The sequence below is a fragment of the Geotrypetes seraphini genome, chromosome 1 (assembly GCF_902459505.1).
Source record: "Geotrypetes seraphini chromosome 1, aGeoSer1.1, whole genome shotgun sequence".
Classification (NCBI taxonomy): domain Eukaryota; kingdom Metazoa; phylum Chordata; class Amphibia; order Gymnophiona; family Dermophiidae; genus Geotrypetes; species Geotrypetes seraphini.
The window spans coordinates 344,643,502-344,662,191 of NC_047084.1; the positions used below are offsets into that span (position 1 = coordinate 344,643,502).

The 18,690-nt window shown below is 41.3% G+C and overlaps 1 protein-coding gene across 8 annotated transcripts in view; it reads right to left on the reverse strand.

Annotated features, from left to right (window-relative positions):
* AFF1 (AF4/FMR2 family member 1) overlaps positions 1–18,690 on the reverse strand; it is a 517,509-nt gene that overhangs the window by 118,839 nt on the left and 379,980 nt on the right. For all 8 annotated transcript variants that reach the window (XM_033962847.1, XM_033962828.1, XM_033962809.1 and 5 more), the window contains one exon: positions 18,472–18,514. In XM_033962847.1, the coding sequence (XP_033818738.1) occupies positions 18,472–18,514 (43 nt within the window). The remainder of the gene's footprint in view (positions 1–18,471; positions 18,515–18,690) is intronic.

Sequence of the window (18,690 nt, forward strand, 5' to 3'; positions counted from 1 at the left end):
GACTGGCTGGCATGACACAGTTCAGTTTGTTGCCCTCCATCTCCATCTGTTGGTCAATGGACATAACCCACAATTTATGGACTGATCTGTTGCTGATGAAATGGAAATATCTGCTTACCAAGGCGGCAGTGCAAGCTAATCTCTCTCATATGCATTGTGGATACCCTGAAATCTGATTGGCTGGGTGTGTCTGGACTGGGTTGAAAAGCACTATCCTTCCCAATAGTGATAGAGGAGACCTCCCCAATCCCCAGCTGAATAGACTGTCCTGCAGAACATGAACTCAGCATTTGGGTAAGTAGGAAACCAACCTGCCTGCCAAAGCAGAGCTTACCATTGGAGCAGACAGGAAGGTCGTACCCATCTAACAAAGAGTGAGGGGATCTTTGGTGGCACTACAGGCAGCCCCTCAGCTGAACAAGAGAAGACCACAGTAATGTTTATCACTGGAGAGGCTTGGAAGACTAGATTTGCCTGTCCAACTAGACAGAAGTCCTAGGGGAATGAAAAGATTGCAGCAGGCAGGGTGGATCAGGTTTGCCTTTTGAAGAGAGAGAAAGTGTAACATCACTGAAATGTATTTTCTGAAGTCATGGGAGGCTGGACCACCTGCTGAACAAGTGAGAGGTTGCAGAATAGGTGCACTGCTTTGGGATGGGGTGGGGGGAAGCTGATCTACCCACATATACACAAAAAAAAGACGAAGGGGGAAGTTAGCCCTGGTACAGAATTACCTGCTGCTGTCTGACAACCTATTTTTTCTCCCCTCCCTCCCCCCAATTCACTCAATTCTTTGCACTGCTTGCAATTTCCTATCACTGACAAGGTCAAGGGGATCAAGAAGAGTATCATGGAAGAGTAAACTAATCTATGCACCTGTAATAATGAACCTGTTTTTATATATTTATGTGAAACCATTGTTTTTAAGATGCTAAATTCCCTATATAAGGGGCTGGCTTCTGTCCAAAATTTAGAACATACTTTGTCTTTCTTTAAAAACTGTATGTCCTCACATATTAATAAATTGTTAATTCTGAGCACAGGCTGTTTATTTACAGTTCTACAATAACCTGCATCAACTCAGTCTCTCAGCTCCCATGCCATGTATAACTACTACATAAATAAGAACAGCTTTACTGGATCAGATCAATGGTCCATCTAGCCCAGTATCCTGTTTTCACGGAGGCCAATCCAGGTTGCAAGCACCTGGCAAAAACCCAAATAGTAGCAGCATTCCATGCCTCCAATCCAGGGAAAGCAGTGGCTTCTCCTATGTGTGTCTCAACAGCAGTTTATGGACTTTTCCTCCAGGAACTTGTCCAAATCTTTTTTAAAACCAGCAACATCCTCTAGCAATACATTCCAGAGCTTAACTAGTCTCTGAGTGAAAACATATTTTCTCCTATTGGCTTTAAAAGTATTACTCCAACTTCACTGAGTGTCCCGTAGTCTTTGTAAATCTTGATGCAGTTTAAAAAAAAAATAAATTCATGTGGATCGATTTTTTTAACTGCATCAAGATTTACAAATACTAGGGGACACTCCTCTATTACTAATCATCTCTCCAGTCATTTGATCACTCACTTCCTCATTGCTACCCAATCTCCTAATTTACCCAGTCACTCAAGTTTCTCATTCAGTGTTAAGCACTCCATCTAGCCAGTCACATACACAGGTACATTTCTCAGACATGCACTGTTAGTGATGCACAAATTGCACATCTTTGTGCGATGCTTAGGGAATGCACTTTTCAACTTGTCTCTCTCTCAACTGCTTGCATTTTTCTCTGCCAGATGTTTCTTCTGACATACTACAGGCTTTTGTTTCTTTACCATTTGTAAAGGTATACGCCAGCTTTAAGTGTCAGATTTACAATTCTATATATCTGCGATAGCAGCTCAGTTTTTGTAAAGTGAGCTCCTATTTATTTGTTGTATTTGTAGCCTAAAAACAAAAAAAGGATCCAAAAAGATCTGCAGAAAAAATCAGCCAGAAGCAAACAAAACAAAACTGCAGACTGTGTACAAGATGCAGGCAAATTTTAATATGACAAGAACACAATATTATACAACCTTTTTTATATATTGTGTTCTTGTCATATTAGAATTTGCCTGCATCTTGTATACAGTCTGCAGTTTTGTTTTGTTTGTTTTTGTATTTATAGCCTACCACATTTAAGTGGATTAAAAAAAACATACAAAATCATAGTTACAGAGTAACACATACAAACAAAAGCACAATCTGTCTCTGCTCAGACCACATCATATTGCTTACTAACAATGATACCCAGACATAATCAAACACTTTTTATTTATTATAAGAAAGCCTCTTCAATTCCTTTTAAAAATTGCAGCTGAAAAGTCACGTCCCATGTAGGCCTTGAAAATTATATCTCTTTAAAATCTGTCGATATTCATCTTAGAAGCTAGCTTACTTTTTTTTTTTTAATCAAACCATCCTGATTTCCAAAAAGATTTTGACCTTTCCAAATTAAATGCCTCTTAAAATGCAGTGTAAATATTCCTCTAACAGAACCTTGGGCTGCAAGTATAAGATAAGCAGTACCACATCCAGATTTTAAGTGAAATGCTGACTTTACCTTACAAAAGTGAAGCATAGATTCCAGAAGGTTTTGTTTTTTTAAAGACATCTAAAAGAAGAGGTGTCTAACCTTTTGGCTTCCTTGGGCTACATTGGAAGAAAACAATTTGTCTGGGGCTGCACAAACACCAATGCTAGCTGATAAGCAAAAAAAAAAAAAAGGTTGAGTAGGTCCCAAATTTGCAATCATAATTTAGAAGATGTACGTATCTAATAATAAACCTTCTTTAAAGGGACACTGTGGAGAGGAACACAGAAAAGCAGTAATATTTACCTAGACTGAGCGATCCTCCACAATTCGAATCGGTTCACCGATTCAATTCGGGTGAATCAATTCGAATCGATTCATAACAACAACAACAAAAAAAAACAGCTTCCCAATTCGGCTGACCCTCCCCCTCGCCCCCTAAAGCAGGAGCGGCAGTGCTGCTCTTGCTGGCCGGCTACTGTCGCACCTGCTTTAGAGGGCGAGGGGGGAGGGTCAGTCGGGAACTGCTGCTTTCGGCTTCCCCCCTTGGCGTCCGGTTCCCCATCCCCGGCGTCCCCACACCATTTACCTTATAGGAGCAGCCTGCAGAAAAGATTGCGGTACTAGCGATCTTTGCACTGCTTCAGATCTGTTTCCTCCGCCGCAATCCTGCCTCTTACGTCAGAGGAGGGGCGGGACCGTGGCAGAGGAAACAGCTCCGAAGCAGTGCAAAGATCGCTAGCACCGCGATCTTGTCTGCAGGCTGCTCCTCAAAGGTAAACGGTGCGAGGAGGCCAGGGGGGGAAGCCGGACACCAGTGGGAGGCCATGAGGAACACACAGGCCTTCCGGGAGGGGGGGAGCAGTCCTTCAGGGTGGGGGGTGGGACAGGCCTTCAGGGGGGCAGGCAGGCCGGCCTTCAGGGGTGGGATGCAGGCTTTTAAGGGGGAGACAAGCCTTCAAAGGGGGGACAGGCCTTCAAAGGGGGGACAGGCCTTCAAAGGGGGGGGACAGGCCTTCAAAGGGGGGGGACAGGCCTTCAAAGGGGGGGGACAGGCCTTCAAAGGGGGGGACAGGCCTTCAAGCGGGGGAACAGGCCTTCAAGGGGGGATGCAGGCCTTCAAGGGGGGAAAAGCCTTCAAGGGGGGGAGACAAGCCTTCAAGGGGGGGAAGACAGGCCTTCAAGGGGGGAAGACAGGCCTTCAAGGGGGGGAGACAGGCCTTCAAGGGGGGGAGACAGGCCTTCAAGGGGGGGAGAAAGGCCTTTAAGGGGGGGAGACAGGCCTTTAAGGGGGGGAGACAGGCCTTTAAGGGGGGGAGACAGGCCTTTAAGGGGGGGAGACAGGCCTTTAAGGGGGAGAGACAGGCCTTTAAGGGGGAGAGACAGGCCTTCAAGGGGGGGAAGACAGGCCTTCAAGGGGGGGAAGACAGGCCTTCAAGGGGGGAGACAGGCATGCCTTCAGGGGTGGAATGCAGACCTTTAATGGGGGGACAGGCCTTTAAGAGGAAGGGACAAGCCTTCAAAGGGGAAAGGAGGCCTTCAGGGATGGTAGCACAGGCCTTTTGCAGTGGGGTGCATGCCTTCAAGGGGAAGTGTAGGCCTTCAGAGGAGGGGGGCCCTGGTGTAGAAGTACACGGAGGGAGGGAGGGAAGGGGGGTTCAAAGAGACGTTCATATGCTGGACTTGGGGGGGAAGAAATAATGGGTCTGAAAATAGAGGAGAGGGAGAGAGATGATGGACAATGGGATTTAGGGAGGGAAGGAACAGAAAGTTGGACACAAGGGATGGTGTGGAGGGGGGGATAGAGATACTGGATAAGAGGGTAGTTTGGAAATGAAAGGGAGAGATGGTGGACCCTGGGGTGGTGGGGAAGGAGGGAGAGATGCTGGATGAAAGGGTAGTTAAGAAGAGGTGGATCTGTGGAGGGAGACGAAAAAAAAGAAAGATGCCAGACCTCCTGGGGAGGGAAGGGAAATGGAAGGGGAGGACAGAGATGGCAGATGGATCACGGAGAAAGAAGGAGACCCTGGCAAGCAAGTTATCAGAAGACAACCAGAGCCTGGGACCAACAAGATTTGAATAATGACCAGACAACAAAAGGTAGAAAAACTAATTTTATTTTCTGTTTTGTGATTACAATATGTCAGATTTGAAACGTGTATCCTGCCAGAGCTGGTGTTAGACCGCAAACGTGAGCTAGGATTTAACCCTTTCAGGACCAAGGGACATATTTGTCCCATAACTTTAAAATCCTATAAATTTTGATTGGGATAGTCTACAGTTCTAAATTTGATATGTACGGATTCCATATGATACTGCCTTTATGTAAACAAACTGGTTCCGACATTCATTCATTAGCGTCGTTGCCAGATTGACGAGAAGATTCACTTGCCACACTGTCCATAAGCCAGAAGTGTGATTTTTTAAATAAAAATAATGATATTTCCCAAAAAGATCAATTTTTTGGCATCTGCAAGCCCTTTTTACCATAAAAATGTCGTCAAAACCACAAAAATTGGCCTACGATCCTTATGGTCCTGAAAGGGTTAACAGAGAGGAAAAGTCTTTTTTGTTTATTTTGTTTACACCACAGCGCCAGTGTGGTTAGGAAAAGGCAAAGGGGGTAAAGAGGCTATAAATTAAACCTACCAGGATGTTTGGAAAAAACAAACAAACACCCAATTGGGCAGGAAAATCGAATCGAATCGAAAAATCTATTCAATAGGATGAATCGAAATTTTTTTCCTGAATCGGGCAGTAGAGTCTGAATCGGACTAGTAGAGTCTTCACTAAACACATGCAAAAAAAAGCAAAATAAAGGAAACCCAAAATAAGGTGAAATACTTAAGCTTTAAAAACCCATACCATTAATAAGTACACTTTTCAACACTACCTTATTCTAGATAGCCAGAACTTGGGTTTTTTATAGCCTAGCCTAGCATTTTGGGTCTCTAAGCATTAGATACAAACTGAAATGCCTGGGATCCAACACAGAGGGAAACATTTTGTCTTGTGTTAGCCCTCCTATGTGTTTCCTGTGTTTGGTTTTTTTTTTTAGATTGCTGGTGAGAGAATCCAAATTTCTTGTAGTTTTACCCAAATCAGAGAGGGAACAGTGTTTAATCAATCTGAGATCATTGACACTTCTGAGGGTGAGCATTTTTCAGAACAAATGACATTATGGTCAGAATACTAAGAGATAACTTTAGAACAATTCAGAAATGCAAGATTTTTAAAGTTAAGTTGAAACATTTTGACATCCAACTGACAGAATCTTGGTTTCCTATCACCTTATAAACCATATTACAGTATTATACTGCTTTGTCACTTTTACCTGATTACCCATTGACCTGTTTACTGCTCCTTCCACTACCCCATCTTTTCCTTAAGACTGTCATGTTACTCTTATGTATATTTTTGATAGTCATCTTTTGCTGATCTGAAGAAGGTTCTGCCTTTAAAAGCGAGTCAAAAATGTGTTAATTTAGCCCAATAAAAAAAGATATCTCAGTTCAAACAAGCTGTCCAAAGAGAAGGAGCGCCAGATGTCCTATCCTCTAAGGATGAAGTTATGGCTAATTTGATGGCTTTTTTTTTTTGTGACCACACAAGATGAGAACTGAGCACTCAACTCTACTACTACTATTTATTTCTATTGCGCTACCAAATGCAAGCAATGCTGTACATTAAACATGCAAGAGATGGCCTTCTCTTGGCATCTTTTTCCTCAGAACTGACAAGGCTTTGATTTTGAAAAACTATTTTAGAAAGAAGGATCTTTTGTTTTGCGGCAGAAAACTGCAGATATTTCTTGGCCAACATGAGCTAGACGTAAGCAGTAATTACAGTTGCTACTCCTTGGGTTTTGGCCTGGTACCAGTGACCTGGATTGGCCACTATGAGAATGGGCTATTGGGCTTGATAGATAGCAGAAATAAATTCTCAAAACTGACATGTTTTGATCACTAAATTGAAAAAAAAATTATTTTTCCTACCTTTGTCTGGTGATTTCATGAGTCTCTGGTTGCCTTCCTTCTGACTGTGCATCCAATATTTCTTTCTTTCTGCCTCCTGCATGCTTCCTCTCCTCCGGACTTTACTCCCTTCACCCAACCAACATCTCTCTCTGTCCCTCCATGAGTCCAACTTTTCTTCCTCTCTCCTTCACCCCTATTGGTAACATGTCTCCCTCTCTCTCTCTGTCCATCTGCTTTGATAGATCCAGGCATCTCTCCCACTCCCTCTACTGCCACATCCAACATTTATCCTCTCTCATCCCCCGAATCATGTGCATTTTTCACCACAACCCACATTTCTCCTTCTAGCACACCTCTCCAGCACAATGCCTTATCTCTCCCTCCATCACTATGTCTAACATTCTGCGCAAGCTAAGCGCACGGTAAAACTGCTATCGCAGCTCAGTAAAAGGAGCCCTAAATGTGTACTATTTGTATTAGTTAATTATTATTAGTTATTTTCCAATGCTCAATATGACTGCCTTTCTTAAGGTTTTACACTTGTTCCATAATATTTTTATTAAATTTAAGAAGTATCCAATTCTAGAAGTGAATAATTAGATATTTGCCCTCTTTCAAATAGTATAAAGCAGCATTTCTCAAACGTTTTTAACTCCGGCACACTAAACGGGGAAAATGTTTTTTTGTGGCACACTAAATGCAACAAATGTTTTTCATGGCTGGAAAAAATTTCTGGGGAGAACATTGTTGCCGTTAGTTTTCAAAGTCCAATCATGTCAAAGAATGATGCTTATCTGGGCAGTTGTATAATAAAAAGAATGGATAAGATAACATGAGAAGTGAAATTCTCATGAATCAGAGGGATACATACCCTGTAGGTCCTAAAAGCAGGCTTGTGGATTAGATATAAACTATGAAGGCACCCCCATCTGTATGAAAAACATGATTTTTAGTAACAATCCACACATCACACAAGAGTATACCTAGGAAAAGGCAGCATCTTACATACTGCAGTGAGCAGTACATCAATACACCCACTGTAAAACTAAACAAGTCAGATTAGTACAGACCAATCCTACACAGTCAATTCTAACTGAAAACCATGTCTTTCGAACACACAGAACACAGAAAACACCTTCGCCTAGTATGGAATATGTAATCACAAACTAACCCCTCTCCCTTTTACAAAACTGTAATGTGGTTTTTAGCCATGGTGGTAACAGCTCAGACTCTCATAGAATTCTGAGCAATTACTACCATGGTTGGTGCTAAAAAAACGCTCTACAGTTTTGTAAAAGGGGGGATAAAATAGAAAAACGTAGACAAAGGTTAAATTGAACCACCAAGAAGCTGGACTCTGCATACAATGCAACACCACAGAAACAGCGATACATCTCCCCTAAAGCAAAAAAAAAAATAAATTTTCTACATTGTCTTCTCTGGTTTCTCCTTTCCTCATAGTCTTGTCACTCTCTTCCTTTCATCCACTGTCTACCCTCTCTCTGCCCCTTCTATATGGCATCTTCTCTCCTTGTATTCCCCTTCCATCTCTCCCTTCACCCCTATTAGTCTGGCATCCATCATCTTCCCTTCCCTCCTCCAATGGTCTGGCATCTCTCTCCTCTTCTTCCCTTCCCTCTCCCACACCCCCATGGTCTAGCATTTCACTCTCTCCTCTCCCTTCCCCCCCCCACTTCCCCTCCACTTCCATCAGCATCTGCCCCTTTCTTTCCCTCCAACCCAATTCCATCCAGTATCCTTCCCCCATATGTCTCTCTCTCCTTTCCCTGCACACCAATTCCATCAGCATCTGCCCCCTTTCTCTCCCTCCACCACCCTTCCATACCACCCTGACCCCCTTTTTCTCCCTTCACCCCCTTCTATACTCCTCTCTCCCTTCAAACCAGCAAGGTCCCATGATGACTGCTTCTGTTGCCTCTGCCTCTGGAAGATGTAAGTGACATTGGAGGGGGTGGGCCGGCAGACGCAGGGAGTTACGGCAAGGTTCCACAATGACTGTAGCTGCCGGTCCACCCCTTCCAACGTCACTTACATCTTCTGGAGGCAGAGGCGGCAAATGCAGTCATTGCGGGACCTTCCTGCACTTCAGTGCGGCTACCGACTCTGCTTCGGAATAAGTACGGCAGCCGTGCTGAAGTGCAGGTGCCATTTAGAGCAGCTCGGAAGGTTCTGGATCCAGCCGACTGTGTACCCCCTTCCCCCTAGGGCTGGCACCCAGGGTGGTCTGCCACTGTATGAGAGGATGAAAAATAATAAAAAGAATGGATAACTTGACCGATTTAGACATGTCATATAATTATAACCACAAAAATATGTCATAAAATATAATTCTAAACTCAAAAGACTCCAGACGAAAAGCAGACTATAGAAAGGAAACCAGAAAAGACCAAACCCATAGTACTAAGCTCCAAATGCTAAAATAGGACATGTCCATTATGAAGAGACATGTGGATCACCGCTAATTATAACAAGCGAGTCTTTAAAATATGAGACGGTAACGGATAACCAGACCTTGTGGACGGAATTGACAAATACTGGAGCCAAAACTAGAACACCGTGATGAAACTTGAATGGAAATATGGATACCTATTTATACTTTTGAGTAAAATTGCGATGCGAACATATCATAGATAAGAATAAATAATGTGTAAACTAAAAACAAAGAACAATATATTGTAACACCGAACTCAGAATTAATGAAATAACATGCTAAAATAACTTAACCCCCCCCACCAAATAGGGCATATACATAATTAAAATGATGGCTGATTACAAACAGTATGCCTAGACTATATAGACCTAAACAGGGCAAAAGTAAACGTTTGGGAAATGAACAGCTGTTAATACAGTGTATCTTGAAAACAGAAGCTGATAGAAGCTCAAAGATAAGTAGACCGGGTAGATGAAAAGTGAAACCTGGGAAAGATCTAAATTATTGTTCAAATGAGCTTCTATTAAAACCAAAGAATAAAACCACAGCACTCGGGAAAGTAAAAAAGGGAGAGTAAAATGGACTTACCTAAAAGGTCTCTGCACTGATGAGATAAACTCATAAGCAGAATAAATGTGAACACGCGACAGTGGGGCTATGATATTTGATCCGATGAGAGGCGCCAAAAAAGTGTCAGCAGTGGATTGGATGCACACTGATAGGGGAGGGGCATCGGGCTATTAAAAAAGGCTTTAATAAATAAATGAAAATACTAGTGAAAAAACTAAATAAAAAACCAAAACCATGATAAAATGCCAAAACTGACTGCAAGTGGTAGTGAAAGTAGCATAAGGCACCCGTAGTACTTTTAGTGCCAGAGCTGCTTAGAATAAAGAACCGTGCTGTACATGAGGAGATAAGATGTAAAGTGCTGGCCCCTCACTGCACCACTTGAGATATCCTTCCTCTCCTTTCCTGTACTCCAAGGCTTGCTTCTTTGGGTCGCAGCATCGGCAGTGACTCTCACGTGCTGCCTCCCTCTGACACGGAGAGACTTCCAAGTCAACAGCAGGCAGTGTGGGAATTGCTACAGATACCACGATGAGATATGATGCTGATTTGCACACCCCCCCCCCCCCGCCTCGATTCACCCCGTCTCCAAACTAAACAGCAGCGGTAAACAGACTGCTTGGAAGCCTGCCCATCAGGGCCTCCCTCTGTCACATAAGTGATATCATCAGTGACACAGCAGAGGGAAGGCCCCAGTGAGCAGGCTAGGAGCAGCCTGTTCACCGCTGCTGCTGCTTTGACCCAAATCCATTCACCAAAGTGAATTGGTGAATCGATTCAAATGAATTGGGCAGCACTACTGCATACCTCCAAGGGTATGTATACTGCATGTTGAAAAACACTGAGCTAGCCTACTAGATGTGTCTGATATGTTAGTAGTATTTGAAATGACAAAACAAAACAAAAACAACACAACAGCTTGCAGTTTCTCTCCCTGTATCTCAAAGCTCTCTACTGCTAGGATCTGTGGAATTCAGCAATTGAAAACAAAATGCATCCCAGAGCATTAGTATTGAGCTATGGGAGACAATCTGAATGGCTGTAGTTTTTTATATTTTCTGGTGAACCTAAAAAATATAAACTCTATATTATATGAGCTTTTCAGCGTATATAGGTCCTCTTCTTCATGACTTGCTATAGATTAGTTTAGGAGATAATTATGTGTATTAAAAAATTAAGACTACGATACTACGAATTTGTTTAAAATGTAATCAAAAACCCATGGAAAAATAATGAAATTCAGATTGAGAGCAGCATGTCCCTGGCTTTTAGAAGAATTCTGTTTTACATTGGTTTATAATCAGCAGTTTTACAGCTAGGCTTTGAAGAAAGAACTATACAATGGTGGGGAGGGTATAGGATGGAGAAGGTGGGGTTTTGCTCAACAGCATTTAAGACATTCTATAAATATCACATTGCCTATGAAATAAAGTCCCCCATTCATTATTGAAATATTTCAGAGCAACCAGTTCTTATTTTCATTTATGGACTCTGAAATCCCAAACAATGTTTTATTATTCTGAATTATGTAATTTCTATTCTTAATCAATGCTTTTTGACTTTGTATTTCCAATGCCCAGTGCATTATTATTGTGAACCGCCATGAACTGATGGTTTGGCGGTATATAAAAATAAACTATTATTATTATTAGGGTTTCAAGGTTAAATGCTGAAGCAAGGTTTAAATGCCACTATTTCTTCAGCTACTCAGTGCCACTGTGCTCTGTTGGAAGGCTGGGGACCTGAGTTTGCAAAATGACCTCAGAAAACAGCTTCCAGCTGTTGATAAATCAGCACTTAAAGCAGGGGGTTAGGACTTGGAAACTGTCTTCCATTTGCATTCTCAGTTAAAGGCAGGGGTGGACTGACCATAGGGGTAGGCCCAAAACTTCCCATCAGCTGTCTGCTGTTGAGTTGTGGCTTAATCTCTACTCATCCTGCACCCTCCCCCCCCCCCCAATGTAATTTCCTACCTTGGCAAGGGTGGACGCAGCAGAGAGCAGGCTTTATAAGCTCAGCGGCAGACAGTTGGTGAGAAGTGCTCCCACTGCCATTGTATTGCAGAAACAGGTAGGGGGCCCATGAGCCTTATTGCTGAGGGGGGCAGGGTGGGTTCAGGGGCCCAGATACTTGTCATTCCGCCCCTAGTTAATGGAAATCACCAGCAATTGATGTCTTATTAGACATGCATTTTAATAGAACATATCATTCAAGATCTCTTTTCTGATACCAGATAGAGGGGCTATATTCAGGCCCTGATATAATAAATTCAAATATGCACTAATTTTAACTACACTTTTAAACAAATGAAGTGAAAAAACAAACAAACCCTACAAGTGGGTAAATGGGCAGATAGGTAAGTAAGGTGAGGACTGGCCTTGTGGTAGAGCTGCTTACTCAAATTCTAGTGCTACTCCTTGTAACTCTTGGCAAGTCACTTAATTCTCCATTGCCCCGGGTACAAAATAGGTATATGCATATATGTAAACCGCTTTGAAAGTGTAACCACAAAAAAAGCTGTATACAAGTCCCATTCCTTTTCCTAATTAGGATGAAAAAAATCATTTACACAATTCCTCCTCTCTCAATTCCCCAAAATTATAAGGGGAATGTGTGGCACAGTGGTTAAAGCTGCATCCTGAGCACCCTGAGATTGGGGGTTCAAACCCACACTGCTCCTTGTGACCTTGGGCAAGTCACTTAATCTCCCCATTGCCTCAGGTACATTAGACAGATTGTGAGCCCACTGGGACAGACAGGGAAAAATGCTTGAGTACCTGAATAAATTCATGTAAACCATTCTGAGCTCCCTGGGGAGAATGGTATAGAAAATTGAATAAGTATAGTCAGTCAGTCATTGATGAGGGGATAGTTTGGTTGGTAGGAAATAATGGGACAGAGTTATTCTAACTTTCTGATCCTGGGCCAAAACTATTTCTGGCTCATGGTCTCCTAAAACCTGAGGTCCCTACCTGGGAATCACCTTACTAGGGGACCCTGACTTGGAAAGCCAATGTCTTGAAATTTTAAAAAAAAAATTTTTCATTTACTTCTGCTGAAGAGACTACAAGTTGAAACCTTTAGTTCACTTCTAAGGCTGACAGCAAAAACCAGCACCCAGAGGTGAAATTTAAAAGAGCTTTTAAGTGTACCACTTCTTCAGGATGATGTAATAATCTGTGTGTTCCACTTGTGTGCTGTTTCAATGTACAGTTTTTCCTAATGCATGCAAGTTACTGCAGCATTAAACAATAATGTACAAAGAAAACTCTGCACACAACTGTGGATGTCATAGTTTTCTGCATGGTTCAAAGAAACAAAAATGCAAATGATCTACAAATGCCAGACCAGATGGAAGCTCAAAAACAAGAAGCCAAAAACAAAGGAAGATCCAAAAATAGACACCTTTATTAATAAATAGTGGTGGGGGGCTCAATACTGTGCCTGACTCAGCTGTGTTTCACTTAAACAGGTTGCCTTAGGCCAGTGGTCTCAAACTCAAACCCTTTGCAGGGCCACATTTGTATTTGTAGGTACTGTATTTGGAGGGCCTCAGAAAAAATAGTTGTCTTATTAAAGAAATGACAATTTTGCATGAGGTAAAACTCTCTATAGTTTATAAATATTAATAATAATATTGTAATTTATAGCTAAAGAGACATATGATCAAGAAACTGTTTTATTTACTTTTGTGATTATGATAAACATACCGAGGGCCTAAAAATAGTACCGGGTGGGCCACATGTGGCCACGGGCTGCAAGTTTGAGACCACTGCTTTAGGGGGACTATAATATGTTGCTCTCCGTTCCAAACACTCCACATTGTTTTTGGTCTCCTTGTTTCTTGGACTTCCTTCCGGTTTGTTCATCTCTCTGCTGGTATAATTTTCTGCATTACAAGAAAGTCTTTCTTGCTCCTTTCCTGTCACTGCATGAACTAAGTATATTGAACCAGGACTGGGTCACTCACTGATAGGAAAAGAGGAGGATGCCCAGTGGCTGCTGCCCCCCCCAGCCCTTAAAAAAATAGAGGTGTTTTTTGTGTGTTTGTTTTAAATGTTGTGATGATTTGCACGTTATTATGTAAAAGTTTTATTCAGTGCCTGCCTTAAGAATTTTTTTTTTTAATCTTTATTGATTTTTTATTCAAAAATAGTGCATGTACATATTAAATAACTTCAACATTGCACTTGAATCAATCGTGAAAATACTTAAAGGCATTTTCCCCCCTCCCACCCCAAAACCAGAACAAAAAACCAAATGCATTACTTCAGACAAGTAATAAAAATCATATTGAGCGTCCTGAGCAGTTCACTGAGAAGAGCCCCTAATCTGTAGGCAAATTTTCTTGAAATATATCGTCGGAAATTTTTTCCTATGCCTAAAAGAAGGGGAAACAGAGGGGTTTCCCTCCACCTACCTCTGGTTCTTCAGTGCCGTGGCAGACTGTAATTACAGCCTTTACAGTCCAACCTGCAACTTCGGGCGCATTCGCTGCTGTGAGTGGGGAAGCTCACAGCTTGGATGGCGAGATGTCGCTCTCGCTGAGCCCGCGAGGACCGCACCCCCCCCCACCCCCCGCTCAAAGCCTGGAGAAACATCGGCAGGGCAGACTATGCAGGAGGGCTTGCCGAGTACATCGAGTGAGGCACGCTCTGCAGCCATGCTAGACCCGGAAGTAATCATCTCCCCAGCCATGCTAGACCCGGAAGTAACCGACTCCTGTATTGGAGCCATTGCGTGCTGGGAGTGTGGAGCCAGTGGAACCAAGCGGTGGTGAGGCTGTTGGGAGTCTGGAGAGCACTCTCCGGGGAAGAAGCCAAAGAAAACCTGGCATTTATCTTCCCCCTCAAGCCACTGGTGAGACCACAGGCAGTAACATTGGATTCTATCTGGATGGCGACTGAGAAAGTTCTTTAAAAGTTCTTGTGGTGACATAAACTTAGCAATCGGAAAATTAAGAATCCTTAAGTTCAAGTTTTTTTGTTGATTTTCTAAGTTTTCCTCAAGAACATCATTTTATCAGTCATTTGTTTAGTAACCAAATTCGAGGTCTCAGTTGTTAACTTCTCTAAATTATTTAAATCCACCTGTTACTGTTGAACAGAAGTCTCTGAAAGACTTATCCTAGAGATTGAATTTGAAGTAAGTGAAGTTTGTGCATACCAAAAACTTCAGTAGCTGAAAATACACAATTGGATGTCTCTGCTATATTGCAATCCTCTGATATTGAAATTCAGGGACGGGCAACATTGTTGGTCTCTCTTGTATTTCTACAGGACAAAGAAATGCTGTTAAAGTTATACTTTAACTTAAAACAAGTCACCTATTTAGGTGAAAGGATATATATATTTCCAGACGTCTCCAAATGGACACAATCCAGGAGGAAAGAATTTTTATTATTGCGTCCAAAAGTGATTGCCTTGGGGGCAGTGTTTCAATTGATGTTTTGTTTCCCATCGAGGGAGTAAATATATTTTTTTTGAACCTGCCCAATTAGGCTTTTTTCTTGAGAATAAAGGAGTCTCAACGCAGCCAGAATGAAACATGTTATTTAGTGCGGTGATTAATTTAAAAGGGTAGGTTAACATCAATTGCTGCTGTATTTTCTTTATTCTTTATTTTTCATTGTATATGAATTCCCCTTTCCTGAGGGGTTTTCCTTAATTTTGATCCTTCTCACTAGATGGTGGTGCTTAGTCTAAATAACTAAGTGATGTTTTACTTTTGTATTTCCTTTTACATCTATGTATTTTGGATGTATTGAAATGATAAATTAAAAAAAATCATATTGAACATATAGATCAAAATCTGCTATTCCTCCACCCTCCCACCCACCCTGTATGTGAGGGGAAAAAAAAAAAATCAAGGGAATAATCCAGCTAATCATTGTTAACAAAGTTTGTCAATGGAATCCAAGTTCATTTGAATAACTTATTACACAACATTTCTGAATTCATTTTCTCGTATTTGTAATATAAACATACAGAATCCCACCAAAAGGAGAAATTAAGCCGATCCCAATTTTTGGTCACCAGTTAAGAAATTATTATTATTATTATTTTTGTAAATATTTATTGATTTTAAAACTTTGATAGTGCAATACAAATGATAAATCATACAAACTACATGAAAACACACTATTAATTATACAATTATTACATTAAACACTCATTTTCTCCCCTTATCTTAATTATTAAAACAATAATACATATGATTTGAATTCAGTATTATAATGAAATAATTTAACTCCTCAAAATACATTTCCCTCCCCGCACCCACCCACCCTCCCTCCCTGGATGTGTAAGGAATCTATTGAAAAAAAGCAAGCAAGCAATATAATCCTAATTATAATGCAATAAAATTAGTCAATGGACTCCATATATCATTAAAGGATTTACTATTCCCCAAATGTTCCATATTTATACATAGTACACACAGTTATCCACCAAAAAGTAAAATTAATCCTATCATGGTTTTTCCAACTGCGAGTAATCATTTGAACCCCTATTCCTGTCAAGATCAGGAAAAGGTGACTTTTATGCTTATCTAAAGTAGGTTTAACATAAAGTAGCGTACCACATATTATTGCCTCATATGACAAGGGAATAGATGATTCAAGAATAAGATTAATTTGTACCCAAATTGACTTCCAGAAACTAAGTATCAGTGGACAAAAATATAACAGGTGATCCAAAGTCCCTATATTAATATGACAATGCCAGCATCTATTAGATTTTGAATGGTCTACTTTTTGTAAACGAACTGGGGTCCAAAAAATCCTATGCAATAAAAATAACCAAGTTTGTTTCATAGATGCTAATGCTGTACATTTCAACCTCCAAGTCTTATCTCGATGCTCCAAATATCTCTATGACTATTTTTTGGCTTCTTATTTAAAAATTCAGAAATAAATTTGTACCACTGGGCGGCCTGATGTCTTACTAGATCTGTCTGATAGCAGAGGATCTGCAAGTTGAAATAAGTTTTAAAATTTTTCCATTCAGGGAACCCACTCTGAATAATAGCCTGCTTCAACTGCAACCACCTATATTGTTGAGACTTTAAAATGCCAAATGATTATTGCAGATCTGAAAAATCAAGCAGTTTTCCATTAGACATAACATCATCTAATATCCAAATACCTGCCCGCATCCAAATTCTTCCAGGCAATTTCAGCACCACCTATTTGAATCTTGGAGTTTAACCATAAGGACTGCAAAGTAGATTTCATTATAGGAACATCTGTAAATTTGTCAATAAATTTAATTGTTTTCCATGTATCCCATAATAGTACATGGACCATGTATCCAATAATAGTACTGTACTTGGACTTCAGTAAGGCTTTTGATAGTATCCCACACCGCGGGTTATTGAGCAAGATAAGTTCGATGGGATTAGGAGAAACATTGACTGCATGGGTTAAAGACTGGCTCAGAGATAGACTTCAGAGGGTGGTGGTAAATGGTACTCTCTCCGAAACGTCAGAAGTGATCAGTGGAGTACCGCAGGGCTCGGTCTTGGGTCCGATACTATTTAATATCTTCGTAAGGGACCTTGCTCAGGGGCTTCGAGTTAAAATTACATTATTCACCGATGACGCTAAACTATGCAACATAGTAGGCAAAAGCACAGTGCCCGACAGTATGGCGCAGGTCCTACTCTTACTGGAGCATTGGTCCACAACTTGGCAACTAAGTTTTAATGCCAAAAAGTGTAAGGTCATTCACCTTGGCAGCAGAAATCCATGCAGAATTACACCCTAAATGGTGAGACCTTAGCAAGAACTGCAGCAGAACGGGACTTAGGAGTGATCATTAGTAAAGATATGAAGACTGCCAATCAAGCGGAGAAAGCTTCATCCAAGGCTAGACAAATGATGGGTTTTATCCATAGAAGTTTCGTCAGCCGGAAGCCCGAAGTTATAATGCCGTTGTACAGATCCATGGTGAGACCTCATCTGGAATATTGTGTACAATTCTGGAGACCACATTATCAAAATGATGTACTGAGAGTTGAGTCAGTTCAGCGAATTGCCACCAGGATGGTCTCAGGACTCAAGGATGTCCCGTATGAGGAACGGCTGGGTAAGTTGCAGCTATACTCACTCGAGGAACGCAGAGAGAGGGGAGACATGATTGAGACGTTCAAACATGTCACGGGCCGTATTGAGGTAGAAGAAGATATCTTTTTCCTTAAAAGACCTATGGCAACAAGAGGGCATCCGTTGAAAACCAGGGGTGGGAGATTTCATAGCGACACCAGGAAGTATCTCTTCACCGAAAGAGTGGTTGATCATTCCACTGCAGGTAATTGAGGCCAGCAGCGTGCTAGAAAAAATGGGATAAGCATGTGGGATCACATCAAGGAAGAACTTAGGGGGGTGGGTGATTAGAGTGGACAGACTTCTTGGACCGTGGCCCTTTTCTGCCATCATATTCTATGTTTCTATGAGATAATCGCATTGGGGACATAATTTTCCATTCAAGATATAGCCAATCCAGCATATGTTCCATGAGTTCAGGTAGGATCCAATACATACCCTGAAGCATTATATAGGCTTGATGAAACCTATAAAACTTGGGAAAAATTACCCCACCCTCCGCAATTGATTTTTGTAATGATACTAAAACAATTATTGCATTTTTCCCTAAAAAACGATGAGCACACGATTCTAACTCACTGCTTTTACATCAGTTACCCATTACTACATTTATACACACATGATTGCAAGCAGAGATAAAAGAATGACAATCAATTAAGCAAGCAACTCATAAATAACATAGCCACTTGTAGTTAAAAGCTAGCTACCTCCAATTTTGGTGACCATCTTTCTCCCTTTTTTTCCTTACAACAAAAAGCCCATTCAAACAGCTCATCTGAAAACATATCCTGTTACTTACCGATGAGAACTAGGCAAACTCTTTGAAGTTGTTTCATACTGCTCTGTACATAAGAAAATAATAAAGAGAGGAGACAAGGTTGGCCTTTGGTTACTGGGATATGTTAAGTGCTAAAATGTTTATGAAGCAGCAGCACTAGAAAAATAAGATTTTATGTCTGTAACTCAACACACAGTATATTCACTGAGACACCCATCCAATACTGATTTCTTTCCTTTT